The sequence below is a fragment of the Arvicanthis niloticus genome, chromosome 6 (genome assembly GCF_011762505.2).
Source record: "Arvicanthis niloticus isolate mArvNil1 chromosome 6, mArvNil1.pat.X, whole genome shotgun sequence".
Classification (NCBI taxonomy): domain Eukaryota; kingdom Metazoa; phylum Chordata; class Mammalia; order Rodentia; family Muridae; genus Arvicanthis; species Arvicanthis niloticus.
In genome coordinates this window covers 106053125-106072905 of record NC_047663.1, presented here as the reverse complement: position 1 = coordinate 106072905, position 19781 = coordinate 106053125, and the positions used below count along the sequence as shown (strand labels likewise).

The 19781-nt window shown below is 48.7% G+C and overlaps 1 protein-coding gene across 2 annotated transcripts; it reads right to left on the bottom strand.

Annotated features, from left to right (window-relative positions):
• Window positions 1–27: 27 nt before the first annotated feature.
• Man1b1 (mannosidase alpha class 1B member 1) lies at window positions 28–19087 on the bottom strand. Of its 2 annotated transcripts, none has more exons than XM_034506028.2 (13): window positions 18843–19086; window positions 18266–18374; window positions 17291–17406; window positions 13756–13910; window positions 11485–11594; window positions 10035–10220; window positions 8277–8425; window positions 7846–8034; window positions 4055–4245; window positions 3588–3708; window positions 2869–3066; window positions 2627–2758; window positions 28–1879 (listed from the first exon to the last, which is right to left on the bottom strand). In XM_034506028.2, the coding sequence occupies exons 1-13, from the start codon at window positions 18957–18959 to the stop codon at window positions 1676–1678; spliced, it is 1977 nt and encodes a 658-aa protein (XP_034361919.1). In that variant the 5' UTR covers window positions 18960–19086; the 3' UTR covers window positions 28–1675. The 2 variants fall into 2 exon arrangements, with proteins under 2 accessions (XP_034361919.1, XP_076793669.1); XM_076937554.1 differs by having other exon boundaries at window positions 1558–1879; window positions 2627–2754; window positions 18843–19087.
• Window positions 19088–19781: the final 694 nt, after the last annotated feature.

The following is a 19781-nucleotide window of genomic DNA, read 5'->3' as shown; positions in this document are numbered from 1 at the left end:
CAAACTAACACACTGCACACAGCCTGCTGAGACCAGTTAGACATTTAATTAAGCAGAGACTCAGGTTTCCTGCTTCAGAGGAGGAGGAGGGAGGGAAATCTGCCTCTACTGGGCACCAGCCTCCCTTCCCAGGACCGTTCCCATGTTGTCTGCTTTAATGTGGCTCCCAGCTTTGTGGACATATACTCAGTTATTCTGATCCACAGTGGCATTTGCTGTCCCTTTGACACCAACCATATCTTCCAGAATACATCTGGGAGAGGAAGTCAGGAGATGGAAAATACACTTCTCAATTGCTTAGGTCCTGACCACAGTCTGACCCTGTCCACTTACAAGCCTATGGGGCTCCTGGCACAGGAGGACAGCACAGGGAGAAGGTAACATCAGTGGGAGGGGCTTCAACTGATGGGAGTGGGGCACAGCTTCTACCCATGAATTCCAGACCTAAGGATATATTACCAGCCAGGTCTTTCTTTGTAGACACCTTTGGTGTTAGAACTGGCTTGGGGTACAAGTGTTTGACAGGAAATCCCCAGAGCAACTACTGTACCTCAGAGGCACAGGGTGGCTGCCACTGAGATGCTCTGAGCTGCAGATGAGGAGTTAGCATGTCAAATCTCCAGATCTTGGGGTGTACAGGGAAAACAGGCCCAGAGCCTTGAGGTCCTTTAGGTTTTGTCCAGTTTGCCCTATGTTGTGCTGCATGGAATTAGATAGGAGAGTCCTAGTCAAGGCCCAGGAACAGTCTAGTAACAACTCAACAGAGACGGCCTGCTCCATGGGTTCAGATGCCCAGGCCCAAACTCCCATCCACGAATCAGCCAACAGCAGCAGCACATGATCGTCACAGACCATTCTGAGACTGTACAACCGAACATCCTGGCCTATTTGTATAACGGCCCCAAAGCCTGCCCTTCCCAGCTCTGCCTGCCTTAAGTGGACAGGAGCTCTGACTTTAGGGAGTAGTTGCTGAGATGTTATCTAGAAAACTTGCTGTCCCCCTTAAGGTCTGTCTAGACAGACACCACCCCTTCCTCCCTCTCTACAAGACCCATTACAGTGGGATCAAGCCCACTTTCTTCTCAGCTGAGAAATCACATTATACCAGGGTATCCTGGGAATAAGACAAATTTACTGTTCTATCCCCTGCCAGCCCAGTAGGGTAGCCAGGAGGATCCCTGAGTCCAACCCGTAAACACTAGAGCCACAAGGACCCTCAAGGTCACACTGGCCCAGTGGACCTGTGGGTCAATCAGGAGTCAGGGCTATCATAGGCCATTGGGCCAAGCCCAGCACCACACTGGCTTGGGCTATCAGTCTGAACTCAATACAGGCACTGGGGTCCTGGGGGGGTCCCAGGCAGTGATAAGAAGTCTTGGGACTACCATGGGGCTGCCGGCAGCCAGCCAACAGGGTCATTCAGGCATGGGAATCGGGAGCCATGATATGAGGTTTTGAGGAAGTCAAAGGCTTGGTAGAATCCCAGAACCCATACCTGCTGGCCTGACTCTTGCCCCTCCCACCACCTTCATGAAAAGCTGAACCGGCAGGGACCTACACCTGGGCAGGAGCATCACACTTGACGGCTGCCCAAAACAATGTGGGCCCTGTGAAGGTCACAGACCCAGCAGGACCTTCTTGGCCTCCATTAGTGCCCAGGCCAGGTGCTATCCTCCTAGGCAGGAGCCCAGATGGGTAGGGGGTGGGCTTCTGTGTTAAACACACAGGTGTCCAGGCTGAGCAGCTCCAGGTCATCAGAAAACAGCAGGTAGAGGTACTTCAGCGTCTCGCCCACAAAGAAGCTCTCCATCTTGTCCCTGGGCTCAGGCTTGTGGGGATTCTGGACGTTGTTGATAGAAGAATAGCCACCTGAGGGGACCTGCATTACAGTCAAAGCCTCGATGACACAGGTTGAACCAAACCTTGGGAAGAACCACTAGCTAGAGGTGTCACTCAGGCTACTTGTTCAACCCCAGATATATGGCCCCAGGGTAGGCTCCAGCCTAGCAACTCCCTAGGTAACAGCCAAGGTCAACCACAGTTCTACAGAGGACCCTGTAAAATGCCAACAACCTGAGTGGCCAAAAAAATACCCCCCAAAAGGGCACAGCTACAGGACATATCCCAGGAGGTCTAGCTTGTTATGCACAACTCAGGGCAGACACAGGCGAGAAGCTGGAGCAGTTGAGGTCTGGAGCAAAGAGCCAGGTGCCACCCTTAGCTCTATAACCTTTTCTGGCCACTTCACAGTAAGAGAGGGCAAGGTGGCCACGGACCCCAGCTGGGGAGGGGTGTGTGTTTGGCTCACTGCGAGTGTATTCATAAGCCATGGTACAACAGGGCAAGAGAAAAAGACCCTTCTCAGAAAAGCCTGGGTTCTGAGAGTGAGTCCGGAAACACTGGGCATCTGAGCTTGTAAAAACAACAGGGCCAATGCCACCAAGTTCAGCAGGGTGACTACACTATCAAGGTCATACTCAACTAAGGAGCAGCCAACTGGAGGTCTCAGAAAACTGACTTCCCAGTCTGTGCCACAGCAGGCTCAAGGGTAGGCCCATAGAGCTTTGCAGGAACCTAGCTGTGTTTGTCACCAGCCAAGACCACAGAGAGGCACCTAACAGCTCACCCGTGTGTACTTATTGAAGCTCTGCAGGATTTCCCAGCCCCAGTCCTGGTACTTGCGGTCCCTTGTGACACGATACAGATAGAATAGGCTTTCCACGGTCTCTGGCCGCAGCAGGTTGTGCCTGTCAGCTGGCTAGGGGCAGAGCAAGAGGCTTAGGGAGTATCCACCCCTGCTGGCATCACCCCTTCCCAAGTCCAGCCCATGCCCAGGGTTGGACCTGCCTCCACCCTTTATACACTCACCTTGACCTCCACATCTTTATGATCTGCCCGAGGGTACATGTTGAAATGTGCAATCTCAGGGCTCAGACCTGTCTCCATCTGCTGGTTCATCTGGTAGCAGGTCTCCATGAGTGCCCGAGCCAGATCCATGTGGTCAGCTGGCAGGCCATGGTGAACGCCCAAAGCCAGCGTGCCTGGCAGGAAGCACACCAAGTGGTCCTGGAATCAAAGCATCTCCTCACAGTTGGGCCTAGGCCCACGCTGCTTGGCTGGTATCAAGACTAGTCAACCTAACTGGAGGAAAGAAGCCCCGGGACAGTGAGGCTCAGCGGCACTGGTCACAGGCAGACCAGGTCCAAGCAAAGCACTCTGTGCTCTAGAGTCAGCGGAAAAACTACAGTGCAGGTTCTTACTCGGGGCCATACTGGCCCAGCCTTCTGGATCCCCTCAACCTGCCTACAAACACCTTCAGAGATCTCTGTTCACTTCAGGAACCACAGAGAGGACCACAAGGAAGAGCTGCAACTGGGAGAGCCCATGCCTGCTACTGCAGGGTATGTGGGGTCTCTGCTTGGGGCTGTCATGAGAATAGGTCAAGCCAGGGAACAAAGGTCAACCCATGACCATGGCACATAGCTGATGACTAAATTTCTTTGTTACTGCCAGATAAAAGCAAAAATCTTGAAAGGCACAGACAAAGCAGCAGATTCCCAAAAGTTCTGCCAGCCCACACAACTTACCATCTTGGCACTGAAACGGCCGTGAGCAAGTTCTCCCACAAAGGTGAGCTTTCTGGGCTGAGACTGCCGAAGCAGATGTGCTTTTACCCCCTCAATGGCTTTAACATAGTCTTCCAGCAACCTGTGAATAGCACAAGTCAGCTTACTCTTGAGCGCTGTCGTGGTCCTGTCTTCCTCAGACCTATGGGACCAGGAGCTTCACTAAGCTTCACCCACGCATGAGCGCTACAGACCTGGCCCTGCTCAGGAAGCAAATGCTACACACACAGCCCGAGTCAGAGCTCAGGCCCTTGAGCACCTGTCAACATGAAAATCGCTACAAGGCGGGCTGTGCTGACTGAATGGCCCCCGCCATCTGGGAAGTGAGTTCCTGTGGAGGAGCCAAACCACCTATGTGACTACTGCTTCTAGCTGAGGGTGGGGACAGAAACTGGGGGCCCTGCATCAAGGCAGTGGTCAGGCCTCACTGTGTCTCCTTCTTGCCACCCTGGATCCACTGTTTCAGCAGGTATTCGTAGTAGCTGTCGGCCCTGGCACCCAAGGTGAACACACTCGGGTGGGTGAAGAGGCCGCTGTTCGTGTTGATGAACATAGGCACCAGCCCGTCTTTCTTCCCAGACAGGGAGTGGATGTGCTTTGTCACTTCCTCCACGGCCTCCTGTGGCAGACAAGGGGAAAGTGGGCTTACTCCAGTCAATTCTTCTCACACTTCAGGAAATGGTAGGGAACACATTCTGACCTGTTCCATGAAGCCAGCAATATCCTAGCACCAAAGCCACAGGAAAGCACCCACAGGAAGGGAACTAAACCAGTTTCTTTACCAAAGTGGTGCAGAGACCCTCCACAACATGCTAGCAAGGCAAGTTAGCACCATGTTAAGTTGTCATGCCTCATGACTCAAACGCAGTGACAGTTCAGCACATGAAAATCACTAACTGTCCCAGATATCAACAGAATGATATCTCAATTGACTAAACAGTATCAGATCAACCAATGCTCAGTAGCTCAGGCCTGTGACTCAGGAGAATTGCATTAAGTTCAAGACCAGCATGGACCACAGACTAAGACTCTGTCTCAGAGAAACATACAAACAAATGAACAAACAAACAAAAACTCCAGAACTGTTAGAAGGAAACTGATTCTTCCCCTTCCTGATAAAAATATTCAACAACAACAACACACTCAACCAATGAGAAACAAAATGGAACTACTTCAGGTTTGACTGTGGCTTGGTGGTACCAAGTACGTATGGGCCTTAGATTTACCAATCTTTAACAACACAAAAAGACCAAATAAACCAAAAAAGGGGACCATCTCAACATAACAGAGGCTGTATGTGAGAAGATCACAGATATTTCATAAAGAATAAAATGAAATATTTAGAAATCAATTGCAGAGGTGCAAGACTTCTATAATAATCTATACAGTACTGACGAGAGGGCTGGGTGTGGTGATATACATCTTTAACCTCAATCCCAGGACTAAGAGGACAGACATAGAGGCAGGTAGATCTCTGAGTTCAAGACCAGCTTGGTCTATACAGTGAGTTCCAGGCCAGTTAGTACTACACAGCAAGACTCTGTTTCAAAACACAACACCACTTAAGAAAGGTATTAAAACTGATGTAAACTGCTGGGCAGTGGTGGAGTAAGCCTTTAATCCCGGCCTTGAGAGGCAAAGGCAAGTGGGATCTCTGAGTTCAAGGCTAGCCTGGTTTATAGAGAGTTTTAGGACACCCAGGGCTACAATAGAGAAACCCTGTCTCAAAAACACAAACCAAACCAAACCAAACCAAAACAAATAAACAAAAAATTGGTCTAAGTAAATAAAAGCTCTTGTGTTTTCAGGTTGGAAGACATAACTGTTTAAGTGAATAACAGCTTTTATGTTCACAGGTTAGAAGACTTAACTGTCTAAGTGAACAAAAGCTCTTGTGTTCACAGGTTGGAAGACGTAACTGTTGAGGTGTCCAGGCTCCTCAAAGTGATCTACAAAGTCAATGCAATCCCTATCTTCTTGAAACACAAAAAAGCCTATCCTAAAATGTACATACAATTTTCAAGAAATTTCAAGTCACCAGATCAGCGTCCAGCCCAATCGTCACCAGACAGACCTTCTCTGGCTGCTGATGGGAACAGATGCAGAGACCCTCAGCAAAGCATTGGGTGGAAAGAGATCTTCGTTGGGTTCAAAGCTCCTCTTGGAACTCTGGAAACATAGTGGAGAAGGAGGAATTGTAGGAGCCACAGAGGTTGGGAACACAGCCCACAGAATCAAATAAGCAGGGCTCATAGGGGCTGAGACTCAAGTGGCAATCACGGAGCCTGCATTGGTCTGTGTAAGATACTCTGCATATATGTTACGGTTCTTAGCTTGGTGTTTTATGGAACTCCTAACAGAGTGGGGATGTTTCTGACCCTTTCCTGTGCTCTTAGGACCCTGTTCCTCCTAATGGGTTGCCTCACCTGGACCTGATATGAGGATTTCTATCTAGACTTGTTGTATCTTGTTATGCTATGTTTAGTTGATATCCCTGGGAAGTCTGCTCTTTTCTGAAGAGAAACTGAGGAGGGATCTAGGAGAGAGGGAAGTAGGAGTTTGGGGTATGATGGGGAGAAAACTGGGAGGGGTGAAGGGAGGGAAACTGTGGTGTGGATGTAGGATATGAGAGAATAAAGGAAAGAAAAGGAAAAAGAGAATGGATAAAGTTGGAAGACTTGCTATCCCCACCCAAAACCAAGAGGGCCAGCCAAGAGGCAATGCAGGGCAGCTTCAATGCTGGAGCATGGAGCAAAGGTGTGCAGGGTCCTGAGTTTAATTCCTAACACCTAACACAAAAAGGTGATGGTCAAAAGAACTCAAATAGACCTTTTTCCAGAGCAGTAATACAAGCATATGAAGACATTCATCACTGGGAACACTAGGGAAATACAGGTCAAATCACAATGAGATGCCTCCTCATACCAGCCACACTGGCTGTTCATAGAAAGTCTGATCAAAGAAAAATATGGTGTTGAGGATGAGAACCTGGGATCTTGTTTATTACTGATGGGAAAGTAATACTGATGGGTGCTGTCCCAGTGGAAAGCATTATGCTGGTCCTCTGAAAGAGTAAGCACACAATCACCATGTGACCCAGCAAGGCCAGTTCAAGTGAAGAAGCTCATGAACTCAAAGCGCGTCTCAAACTGCTCTCCGTATGCGACATGCAGAGCAACGTCAGTCAGAGAGCTAAAACCTAGAAGCTACCAAATGTGTCCATCAGTAGCAGAGCAGCAAGACAACAGTGAAGCCATTCCTGTGTGGGGTGAGTACAGCAGAGAGAGACAGGAACCTCAACAACTGTAGCAGTACAGAGGAAGATACCATCAGGAGATGGCAGTGTGGCCTCTACCCACACGAGTCCCTTGCACATACCCCTTCCCAGAGACAGAAGCCTGGAGCTGTCAGGGGCTGGGAATAGAAGCAGAATTTTTAGCTGGCACAAGTTTGCACTGCACAAGATGAGGAAGGAGGGCTATTAATAGATGGTTTTATATAACAGACATATGGAAAGTCAGTAAGGAACAAGCAGGCAGCCCAGCAGGTAAAGGCATTGGCCATGTAACCTAGAGACCTGTGCTTGATGCTTGAACCCAGTTATAAAAAGGTAGAAAAACAGAACAGAGTCCACCTTAGTTGTCCCCTGACTTCCATATACACACCAAGTATAGCCCCATTAATTTTAAAATGTTTAATTAAAAAAAAAATGAAATTCACACAGCAAAACAGCATAGCAATTATACTCGTGAAAAGCACTTAGAACCAGGGAAACCATAGCTAGCTAGACTCTGACCTTATTACCTAAAATTTTTTTTGTTGTTGTTGTTGAATTCTTTGCCTCTGAGATTTTATTCTTATATTATGTGAATGAGTGTTTACCTACATGTATGTATATCACATGTGTGCATAGTGCATATGAAGGTCAAAAGAGGGTGTCAGACTCCCTGGAACTGGAGTTATGGAGGTTGTAAGATAGCTACATGTGGCGGGTGACACCTGTCATCCCAGTACTCTGGAGGAAGACAGATGGATTTCCATGGTCTATGTACTGATGGTTAGTCACGCCAGGGTGATATAGTGAAACTCTGCCTCAAATCCAGCAAGCAAACAACAAAGAAGCACAAAACAGAGGGTTGTGAGCCACCACGTAGTTTCTGGATACCAAGTCTGTGTCCTCTCGCAAGAGCAGCAAGTGCTCTTAACCTCTAGCCCCTACCTGGAATTTCTTAATTCCGGTAAGACGGGAGAGCTCCCGGAACTCCAACTGAATGCTTGTCACTTCGGCCACCGTGCTGTCTGAAGTCCACTGGGGTGAGTGGGCAAATCCAGTGCCAATGTTTACATCAGAGAATGGAATCTTGGAGGGCGTAGTGAAGGCAGGCATTAGCCGGTTTCCAAAATCTTCCTAGAATAAAAGCACCAGAGATCCAAGTTAGAGTGGTTTTCCGCATTTCACCCATCCGCACCCAACCAAGTAGAGAAGCATGGCTTGGTGGCTTTCTGATGCCCATTACACAGCAAAACTATACTACAGCATCAGCATCAACAACTTTCCTACACATCACAGCAGCAAAACATAATGTGACAGCAGCTCACAACCCAAATTCCACACACCAGGTCACAGGGAGCCTAAGCAGGAACACTCACAGCTTTGCTCAGGAAGAGGCTGTCCCCCGACAGGTGGTAGGTGCTCAGCAGACCCCCTAAGATGCGGATAGTACTCTCAAACAGGTTGACATCGACATTCTTCTCAAAGTTTAACTTCTCTGACACCCATTTCCTGGCTTGCTTAAATTCTGTAGAATGAAAAGATTGAGAGGGAAAGAGCAAACTCCACATCTGTCACTCTGTGGTGGAGCAAAGTGTGGTGGCACAGGCCTGTCATCTTAGCACTTGGGAAGCTGAAGCAGGAGGACTGCCAAAAGTTCAAGGCCAGGACTACAGAGGACCTTTTGGGACAACACCTAAAGCTATATACTAAGATCCTGTTTTTTAATTGGTTTATTTTTATGTATATGAGTAGTGTGTGTGTGTGTGTGTGTGTACACAACATATATACAATACCTCCAGAGACCAGAACAAAGAATCAGAATCCCTCTGGAAATGGGTTACAGATGAGATGGGTGGTGGGAACCAAAACCTGGGTTCTCTGGAAGAGCAACCACTACTCTTAAGTATTAAGCCATTTCTTCAGTCCTCCTGTTTTAAAATATATTTTTGACATTTTATTTTTATTTTACGTGTATGGATGTTTTGCATGTATGAATGTCTGTATACTGTGTGTGTGCATCAGATTCTCTGCAACTGAAGTTATAGACAGTTGTTAGCTGCCCTGTGGGCGCTGGGAGCAGAACCTAGGTCCTTTGAAAAGCAGCCAGCGCTCTTAAACACTGAGCTATCTATCCCCTAAGACACTGATTTTTTAGAACCAAAACCAAAAAAATAGTCAGGCATGGTGTAGCATGCCATGGAAGTAGTATCTTCAGCTATACAGCAGCTCAGGGTCAGTCTAGGCTATCTAAGACCTGCCTTTAAACAACAAACAGGGCAGGAGAGATGGTCCGTGAATAAAGGCACTTACCACAAAAGTCTGACCACCTGGGGTCAGTGCCTTGAATCTACTAGTTGGCCTCTGACCTCTGCATGTGTGCCACAATACACACAAGCGCCCACATACGTACACACACAAAAGAAAGAACTTTAACAAATAACCCCAAAACAAAATGCCTTCCACAGAAAGGGTCCCCTCCAGGTGCTATGACCCAAGCATCCCGTGAGTGGCTCACAGTGGCCATCAAGCAGATTAACCTTGGGGCAGGAGTGGCAGCTCGGCAGTTAGAGCTGTCCTCATAGGATGGCTGTCAGCACCATAAGTAGACTCATAACCATGGGTCACTCCAGATTTAGAGGATCTGATGTCTCTGGCTTTGCAAAGGCACCTGTGCTCATATCATGCACAGACCTACATGCCGGCACACATGCCTACACATGATCAGAAATAAGTCTTTTAAAAGAATTAAAATTAAAATAAAAACCAATTATCAATTTAGAAATTATTAAGGACCCACACTACCAAGTCAAATGGAACCTGAATAACCTCAGCATGATATCTTAGAGCTACGAAGCCAGAGCCAGGCTAGCCCTCTATCTGCATCAGAGCAGACTGGCTGAGGGTCCAAGGCCACACTCAGCTCTTCAGGAGGTGACCGACAGCTGCTCTGAGCAAGGGCTTGGATAAGAAACAGGCCCTAAGCACACCAAGCACACATTTTCCTGTATCCAGAACAAGAGAAACCAAAGTCCAATGGACAGCATTGATAGCCTGCATGGAGGGAACTGTCACATGCTGCTTTGACTTATGTATCACACATGGAAACTCAGTCCAATCAAAAAAGGAATCATTACCTTGCTTCAGACCCAAAATCCACATGGTATCCAAGGCATCGATCAGGGTGAGACCCAGGCCAAACCACTCACTGAAAGTTTTGGAAACAGGCTTCAGTTCATCATGGCCCCAAGCGAACTTTTGGTAGCCCTTCCAAGCATGGAGAAAGGCCTCAACCACGCCCTTCTGACGCTCGTTCGGGGGGCCTGGAGAAGAGAAAGCACAGTGGCAGGGCAGCCCCACTCTGGGGCAGGCAAGGCTTCCAAAGTCCCCCTGTGACCCTTCAGTCACTGTAGCAAGATGGACACTGGCCAGAAACACGAGCTACAGTGATTTGGGAAAGGCAGGAGGCCAAAGCACAGGTTGAACCTTCAGCGATACAGTGACAAATAGGCATGTCACCTGGAGGCCACACTCAATAGTACTAGGACCTTGGGTCCCTCTCTGTTCAAGAGGAAGAGGGCAGCGTTCCTATGGCCAACACTATACTGCAAATAACAAATGTGGAACCTGGCCACCAATGTCTAATGTGAACCCAGGAGTGAGCAGGAACCAGTGATTGGGCAGACTGGCAGATACACTCTAAGTGTACAATTCTTCAGCCAGATGAGCTTCCAGAGTCCCACAGGAACAACAGCAGCACTTATGTGGCCTCCTTCAGAGTGCCTCACCCCCAACTGGGAGCTTTCTTCTCCTAAACTAGGTAGCACATAGCAATCTGTAGGGTGCCACACCACATGCCTTTTCCCAGCAGGCTCTAAGGTTCAATGTACAATGAAAGCTATGTAGACATCTCCTACCTCAAAGATTATATAATAACAGAAGCAGGCCAAGCACACTGAGAATAGGAATGGGCTAGTACACACAGAACACAAGGCCAGGACCAGCACATCTCAGTAAACAGTGCTATGTGGCCCAGAGACCTGTGAGGTCTAGAAATAAGCTGAAACATCATGGGACACTGTGTCTCTTCTTTCCATTAACAAGACCTTTATTTTTACTGATTCTGGTGGTGATGCACACCTTTAATCCCAGCACTTGACAGGCAGAGGCACAAAGATCTGCCTCTACAGAGGGCAGCCTGGTCTACAACAGATCAAGTTGCAGGACAGCCAGGGCTACAAAGAAGAAAGCCCTATCATAAAAAAACCAAAAAGAATTAAAAACATTTTTACTGAATCTTTATTATTAAAATGTATGACTTTAATTTTGTGTATGTTCTCATGTTCAGGCACAGCCTGGCCCAGGGGCAGAATGGCAGAACCAACCTTCTACAGCAGCGCATCCTCTCTGGCTGCTCAGTGAAAAGCCCCCGACAGTCACAGTGCTGTAAGAGGTATGTGGACAGAGCATAGATGCTGAAGGGTGAGCTGCACAGGGGTCAGGCAGCAGGTCATGACCTGGAGGTAGAGTGCCAGCCCGCAGGCTCTGGGCACAGGTTCTGGTGAGGCAAGGGGTGGGAAGACTCACCTGGCTCTTTCCATATCTTGGATGCCAAAACCAAAGGTTTGATGGAGGCTTCACCTCTTTTGGAAGGAAGTTCAGTGGCCTGTTCAGGCTCAATCACTGCTCCCCGCCAGCTTGAGGGGAGAGGGGAAAGCAGTCAGTTAGATCAACCCTCCAAACCCCACACTGTGTCTAGGACAAGGACTGCCTATAGAGGAAGTCATCTGGTAGGAGCAGAGCACATAGAGTGACAGAAAAACAACTAGGCAGCCCTGACACACACACCACACTATCCAGAACACAGCACTCTTCCTGGGGTACAGGCAGCCCTGACACACACACACACACACACACACACACACACACACACACACACACACACACCCCACACTATCCGGAACACAGCACTCTTCCTGGGTACAGGCAGCCCTGACACACACACCACACCACACTATCCAGAGCATGGCACTCTTCCTGGGTACAACAGGCAGTCCCGACACAAAGCGCACTATCCACAACATGGTACTTTTTCTGGGTACAGCCATCTGGGTGTGGAGAAGACAATCCTAGGGCTGCTCTAAGAAAAAATCTAGGTCAGAGAGACCTAAGCGAGACGAGTTCCTGAGGTCTGTAGGGAATCTTAAGGAGCAACCTGGAGAGGGATGCAGCAGCCAGAGGCTGGAGCTTCTACAGTAGTGACTGTAACTTCCTGAATAAATGCAAAGTGAAGTAGGCAGATGCAGGAGTCAGGGTATCCCCCTAGACTGGTGCTGTCTCCACTCATAAATATGACACCTGGGGAGTCCACTGATGGTTCTGTGTGATGCTGGGCAAACCAGGAACAGGCAGGGGTTTGCCACATGACACATGATTAAGCATGGACCTAAAGGTTTTGTTTTTTGGTGTTGCTATAGTTTATCTTTCTTTTCTTTTCATTTTTTTGAGACAGGGTTTCTATGTAGCCATGCCTATCCTAGAACTTGCTCTGTAGACCAGGCTGGCCTCCAACTTATGGAAATCCCCGACTTTTGTCTCTCAAGTGCTGGAATTAAAGGTGTGCACCACCACCTCTCAGGTCTATAGTGTATTTCTTTTTCTTTTTTCTTTGTATTTTATGTGTATTGAATGTTTGCCTGCATGTATTTGTACTGCCTATGTGCCTGGTGCCCTCAAAGGTCAGAGAAGAAGTCGGATCCCCTGCAACTGTAGTTACGGATTGTTGTGAGCTGCTATGTGGTGCTGAGAACTCAATCTAGGTCCTTTGCAAGAACAAGTGTACTTAACCTCTTATCTATCTCCCCAGCTGCCCCACCCCTTTTTTTGAGTAACTTTGGCTAGCCTTGGAGCCTCCTATGTAGACAAGGCAAGCCTCAAACAGATGTCCACCAGCCTCTACCTCTTAAGTGCTAGGATTAAAGGGGTGCACTACCACATCTGGCTTTTTTCTTTATTTTCTATAATATGGCTGCTTCACAGATTTGCATGTCACGGGCCAGGCTAGTCTTCTGTGTCAATCCACATGCTGCTGAGGCAAGAACACAAAGGACGGCTTCAAAAGCCTGAGGACAAGTGGACTCAGCTACTGCCCCTCCATTCTAAGAGCATCTCATAAGCAACCCCAAGCTGGCTCAGACACTGGCTTGGCAAGCACCTTTTCCTCCTGCACACATGATCAAGAGCTTTTCCCTGAGACTTTTCTACACTGCTACTTCCACACTGTCTCCTTATGTGCTCATGGATCTAAGACTGCAGGTTCCACATCCTCAGAACAGCTGCACAGGCCCAGAGCTTAGGCCACTCCTATGCTTTCAAGTGTGGCACTGAGTAGGAAATGAAGCTGAAAGCCATCTAGGCTGAGGTGTCTATGGATACTGCAAAGTGGCAGCTCGGTCCAGGGGGGTCAGGCCATGCCCTCTCATTCTGCTCACTGACAAGCCAGAAGTAGCTAGAAAGGAGGTGCCTGTCATCCGGTGGTCACTCCCGCAGCTGCCCACACAGAGAAAGGCTGAATCTTACTTTCCTTCTCACTCCACTCCCTCTTGAAACTCTACCCTCACATTCCTTAAAACAGTCTCGCTCTCAGACAGACCAGCACACCATGAGAACAGGTCATGGGCCAAATGTGGCTCTGAAATCTGACTGCATAATGAAACTCACTAAAGCTATCTTTAGAATACTGTCTGTTTCAAATGGGAAATATGACATAGACAAAATGAGTCTTCATTAAAACAAAACCAAACTAAACAAGCTGGCACCAGATACTGCACATTCAAACCCATCTCCTGCTAGCAGTACCTGATGATGGTTCTTTCTGTGTTTTCTTCCTGCTGAGCCTTCCCCAGGGCTGCTTCTCTCTCCTTAGCATCATCCTGCATCCCATCCTTGGAGACTGTGTTGGGGGGTCTAATCTGCAGGTGAGGAGGGCCCCGCCGAAAATGCCTTTGCCGCTTCTAAACCAAAATCAGAGTCGCATGTGAAAATATATCACCTGTCACAGCCTGGGCTTCTCTATATATGTAAGGTTCTGTCCCTCAAGTGTGTATACATCCCCAAAGAGGGCAGTGGACTACTGTGCTCTACCAAGCCTTGAGGGGAACTGGTTTCACTGTTTAGCAGTCTGAAGGTCCGAGAGATAAGCTGCCTAAGAACTTGGGAAAATACCAAATCACTAGTACAGGTCTGGAGAAAGAGTTGAGAGCCCTCACAGGGGTATTTTGAGACTGAACAGTCCCAGAGGTAAGTAAGGATAGCAAAGATAAGGATGCTGTGAACAACAGCCATCTGAGAGGTTATACAGTCTCCATCTGAGAAAGTGTAGAAAGCCTTGGGTTCTCACAAACAACAGGACTGAAAAGGACAGGCCACCCTCACACCCAGGGCAGGCCTGTCAATAAGTTGGTGTACTTCCCAGACTCCTGAGCTTCCAAAGCAACAGGAACAGAAATTCACTCTTAGCTTTATTTATATCCTCAATAAATAACTTGGTAAATTATGATAAAACATACAAGCAGTGGATGACCCAACTGTAAGAACATGACAATGACAGAAGATACCAAAAATTCAGGATAAAAATACACATGACGGAGCATGGTGGTGGCACATGCCTTTAATCCCAGCACTTGGAATGAAAAAGAAGGCAGATCTCTGTGAGCTTGAAGCCAGCCTGGTGTACAGTGAGTTCCAGGACTGCCAGAACTACATAGAAGAACCCTGTCTTAAAAAACAAAACAAAACAAAACAAAACAAAGCATATGCCATAAACTTAATCCCAGCACTCTGGAGGCAGGGACAGGTGAATCTCTGAGTTTGGTCTACAGAGTGAGTTCACGATAGACAGGGCTAAACAGAGAAACCCTGTTTCAAAAACCTAACCAACTAACTAACTAGGTCCGCATGACTCCTACCCTTAATTGTGTTCAAATGTGTATATGTAATTAAATCTGCTGAAGTACAGCAAGTATTTAGAAAACTATCTTGAGTAGGGTGGCAATGGTGCCTTCCCATGACACCTGTCCTAGCATTCCAGTTTCCTCCTTAAACACATGTGACATTCAAGACAACTGAAGCCTAGATATCTCAAAGCTCTTTTCTCCTGGTAGAGAAAAGCCAGAGGCTGAGCACCTGACAGAGGGCAGCACACTGAACTGCTGGAGAAACTCACAATGCTTCCTCTCTCACCTGGCAGCCCCACTACGGCAGGGAAACTCCAGAGGAGGGAAGTTTCCACGGACTGAAACATTCCATCCTGCAGGAAGGTCCCTGAGCAGGAAACCCCTGGAACTGACCAAATTCACAGGCCCCTCTCTTTCAGAGTAAGCAATAAAAGCTGAAAGTCCCTCTTAGAGGAACTTAGCTGCAATGAAGACCCTCAGACAAGCCAAGCTATAAAGACTGAGACCAGACCAGCTGCCTGAAAGAGCAGAACACAGAGCTGCCTGGAAAAGGGTTAGACTAACTGGAAAGGAAATCATTCTCCAACCTGTTGAGCTGCCTGCAGACTGTTCAGCAGCTCCAGGTTTCTAGTTTTGTGAACGGTCACCCATGCTGGGTGGGCTTTGGTGTAGTTATCTTTGAGTCACTTCTCACCCTGTGAGTAACTCCAATAAAAGTCACTGGTTCACCAAGTTGGACTTTGGTAATATCCATACTTTGGTCTGTTGTGGGTTTCCTATCTGGGCTTGAGTAAACATGTGTGTTATGCTTCTCCAGGAAATGTTATCACACAACACCTCTGAATTCTTTCTGTTAGGATATTTCATGAGCCAGAGGCCAAAGAACACAAGGAAACTGGAAGCAGCATCACCGTGGGGAAACTAGCCTGTGCACAGACCCTGTCTTAGAAGCAAGTCTGTCAACCAAAAGCTCTATGGACAGTTCTACAGGGATGGCATGCTGACTGTCCTTTTCTAAATTCTCTCCTCTCTCCATTATGGCCTGACCAAGGGACTTGCCAGCTCATCTACTTTCTTGTACTTTCTAGTGAGCATCTAGTAACTTAGTAAACAATAAGCTTTTTGAAGAAGGAAAAGTACAATACTCCGATTAGAAAGAAGGCACCCCTAAATTCACCAGGACATCCCATGCTTGGATCCCAGGTCAACCTGCACCCATTCTTGACCCAGAACCAGTACCAAGAAGACATTTTTCTCGGGTGGCCATCAGCAGAGGTTTCCTGTTTGTACAATATCCTATCGTCCTCAGGGCTATGAAACCTACACCTGGGCCAAGACTTTACCCACAGGGGGAAGGGAAGACTTGCAACATCTGCTACATGAAGTCTTGGCTACGTGGAAAACCAAAAAACCAAAAAACCAAAAAACCAAATAGCCAAAGACTTTAGAGATGTAGAACTTAACGGCAGTGGACAACTGCCCCAAATGTCACAAGTCAGCTCTCAGCAGCTGGCTCTTTTATTGCCTCTGACCTACCTCTGGGCTCCATTCTATCTGCCCCATCCCCCACAACCCTAAGCTTCTCAGATTGGGTGTCCCAGGATGAGGCCTGCCTGTCCCAACCCCTTCTAGACAAACTACATTACCTCTACCCAGGATTGCCCAGAAATGCCTCCTCTGGCAGGTGATTCTAATACCACCCACCCATAATGGTCCCATGCTGCCTGTTAGGTACAGCACAGCAGTCAGATGGAACTCCTAAGTTCCTAAGCTGGCTTTTGCTCTTTTCTCAAAGGGCCCTCTGTATGGGAACCCTCACTCTTTTCCACACCATAACTTCCTTGGGCAGCATCTTGCTACACTGTGCAGTACCTCTCCTGGTCACAGCTCTCCTCTCCTTCCTTAGAACTTCCACAGCACACTGTCCACACCCCTTAGGCACCACCAGAACCACAACTGGACAGATCTCAGTTCCTACACCCCAGCCTGGCTCCACCAGAAGGTCACTTTACAAAGGTCCATCTCCTTGCCCTGCCCACCTAGACAGAGACAGGGACTTCTTAAATGGAGCCAGGAATGGTTCCACATCTCAGCACTGATCTGTACTCTGACACATGCCAACCAACTGTCTGATCATATTTATTGCTGGCCTCTCACCTGCCCTTCCTATCAGCTTCTGTGGTTCCTCCAAAGAGAAAATCTCTTTTCTCATAAGTGGGCAGCCAGCACCTGACACAGGAGCTGAACTATGGTGGCATTCAAAGAGAATGAAGCAAGTGCCTGCCTCTTCCTTCCCCAACTTTATACACACAGCCTCAACTGAGCCAGTGTGAGGTTGAATGTGACAGGGAAAAGAACACTTTGAGGTACTATTTGCCAACTTAGAATGCTCCAAACAGACCCCAGTGACAACCCCACATAGCCTTTACTGGAAATACCTGAGAAAGTATGTCTGCAAGCCCTTCTGGTTCAGCACTTTCCTTCTGAGGAGCTGGTAAGACAGGCAGGACTTCTAGCTTCATCTTCTCTATTTGTGCAGGTCCGCCACTCAGAGCTGTGGAAGCAAACCTTTCACCTTAAGGCCCATAGGGTCCAGAAGAGATGTCTAAACAGGTGCTATTTGTTTCAGGTAGTGTTTCAAGAAGCTACTGAACTCACAAAGACCCAGAGGAATCAAATCTGGTATGAGTGTTGTTGTTTTCTGGAGACAGAGTTTCTCTGTGGATCCCTGGCTGTCCCAGAACTCACTTTGTAAACCAGGCTGGCCTCAAACTCACAGATTAACCTGCTTCTCCCTCCCAAGTACTGGGATGAAAAGTGCCACCACCTCCCAGCTTGAGCAGAGACTTATGTAGCCCAAGCGGGCCTCAACTCCTGATCCTCCTGCCTCTATTTCAAGTGCTGGGACTACAGCCTTTGCGAGGCTGAATCAATTCTTTTTCAAGCATTTGGCAGAGTGTGTCCTTAAGCACAACATACAACGATCCCCCCCCCCCCAGCCTAATAGTGCCTAAACAGACAGCTCGATTTGAGCAATTTGAAGCAATGGTTGGGTCTCCAACCTTAAAGAAGCTCAGAAGGAATCCTAGGCATCCTCTCAGGATACCCACTGGTCCTCAGCAAACATACTGTAACACATGGAAGGACATGATTAGTGCTAATAGATCTGACAATACTGACTGATGTTCTCTGACACCAGGAGAGGCAGCAGTGTTAGCCCCAGAGACCTAGAGAGCAGCCTACAGGGTCACCTGTACACCAGATGGTCATACTGAGCTCCACATTTCCCCCTCTGCTGTATTTCTTGTCAATCTGTCACCACATGCCTTATGGTTCTATTTTATCTAGATTGCAATAATGTACCTGACCTCAGCCTGCATTCCCTCTGCCCTAGCACCACTGGCATTTGATACCTTTCCACTGGTCAGCGGCCTGAAGAGAATACAGGAATCCACAGAGAATCAGGAAGCCCAGGACGAAGAGAATCACATTCCGCTGTAACCTCGAAAGTTGCTTCCATTTCTAAGAAAGAGCCGGAAAATGACACTTGTCACAGACTCAGCTAGAAGAGCAATTCAGAAAGACTCTTACTTAAGGTATGTTCTTACTTGAGGGCAGCTAAGTTCCATCTCAGCAAAGTTTATACTGACAGGGCAGTGCCAGAGGTGACAGAGCACGCTAGCTCATACGTGGCAAAAAGAGCTGTACACCCTGTGTCCAGGTGCACGTGCACTGGAGAAAAACTCCTAAAATTCTCATGACTTGGCTCAGGCGTCGATGGACCATACATCTGACCACACCTGCTGTGGCCGTGCCCCTCAGCCAAGGACCCCTAGGGCACCTGACATTAGGCAGAGGAAGTAACAACACCCAGACCCAAGCCACGAGAACCAGACACCGCACAGAAACTTCTGGAAGCTGGAGGAGACACGAATGCTCCGGCTAGGCACTTCCCTCGGTGAGACTTCCCCGGCCCAGACCCCTCCTCACCCTCCAACAGGAGCGCCGCCGCCGGCTCTTGCTGTTGTCGTAGCTCTCGCCCAGGCTCAGCGTAACCGAGATGAAGTCCCGGTGAGGCGCCGGCGGCGGCGGCGGCGGTGGGTACATAACTGCGAAGCTGGCCCAAGAGACCTCGCTTGCTGGAGGTGTCAGGAAGCCCAAGACTGAGAAAGACCGCGGACTGCCATACCGAAGGCGTCCGCACCCCGCCCATCGCCCTAGACACCAGTGCGCACGCGCTGCAGTTTATCGGTGACTGCGCAAACTCAGAACCCTAGTCTAATCACCGCGCCTGCGTACATCCTTGGGCTGGTATTTCCTGGTGGGTGGCTTGCATCAGTATACCCGCCCCTGCACCGTGACGTCATTTTATCGCGTCCTTACGTCACTGAATCGCGCGCACCCGCTCCCTTGCAAGCGTCCTGCAGGCTCCCTGATCGGGGCGGGCTGGCTACGGTTTGGAGACGTGTTCCTTGTTGCAGTTACGTCTGCCTTGAGTTGCGGACCATCTCCCTTGCCGGAGTCCTGCGCTCGGTCTCGGGGAGCTAGGTCGGGCGTCACCCTGGCGCGCCTGGAGGTGAAACTCAAAACTCCTGATCGGAGGCAGGGACGGCCCTGCTGAGGCTGAGTCCTGGGCTGGCTTTGCGCCCTGAGGCCGCGGCCTGTCCTTACTAGTCGCTCCGGCCTGGGAGCGACCTTTTCTGCGACCATTCCGCTCCGAGCCCTACCTACGTACTTGGCAACGAGTTTAAAACGACCGCACTTTTCCGTGCGCGTGCTTCCCACGAGGGAAGCACCCAAAACGACAAAACTGCCCACTCTCCGGCGGGTGAAACCGCTGCTTTCCAACAGGTTACTTGGTATTTCTGGGTGTGTGGAGAGTTCTCTACGTCGCGATCATTTAGTTTGAATCTTCTACAGAAGACGCAC

What these genes read in the sequence shown, in the direction of transcription:
- Man1b1 (XM_034506028.2), bottom strand. Translation starts at nt 18,959, where the DNA reads ATGTACCCACCGCCGCCGCCGCCGCCGGCGCCTCACCGGGACTTCATC. An exon ending in GCCTCTTCCTGAGCAAAGCT is followed by an intron (nt 8,035 to 8,276) that starts GTGAGTGTTCCT and finishes CTTTTATTCTAG; the next exon opens with GAAGATTTTGGAAACCGGCT. An exon ending in ATAAAGATGTGGAGGTCAAG is followed by an intron (nt 2,759 to 2,868) that starts GTGAGTGTATAA and finishes CTCTGCCCCTAG; the next exon opens with CCAGCTGACAGGCACAACCT.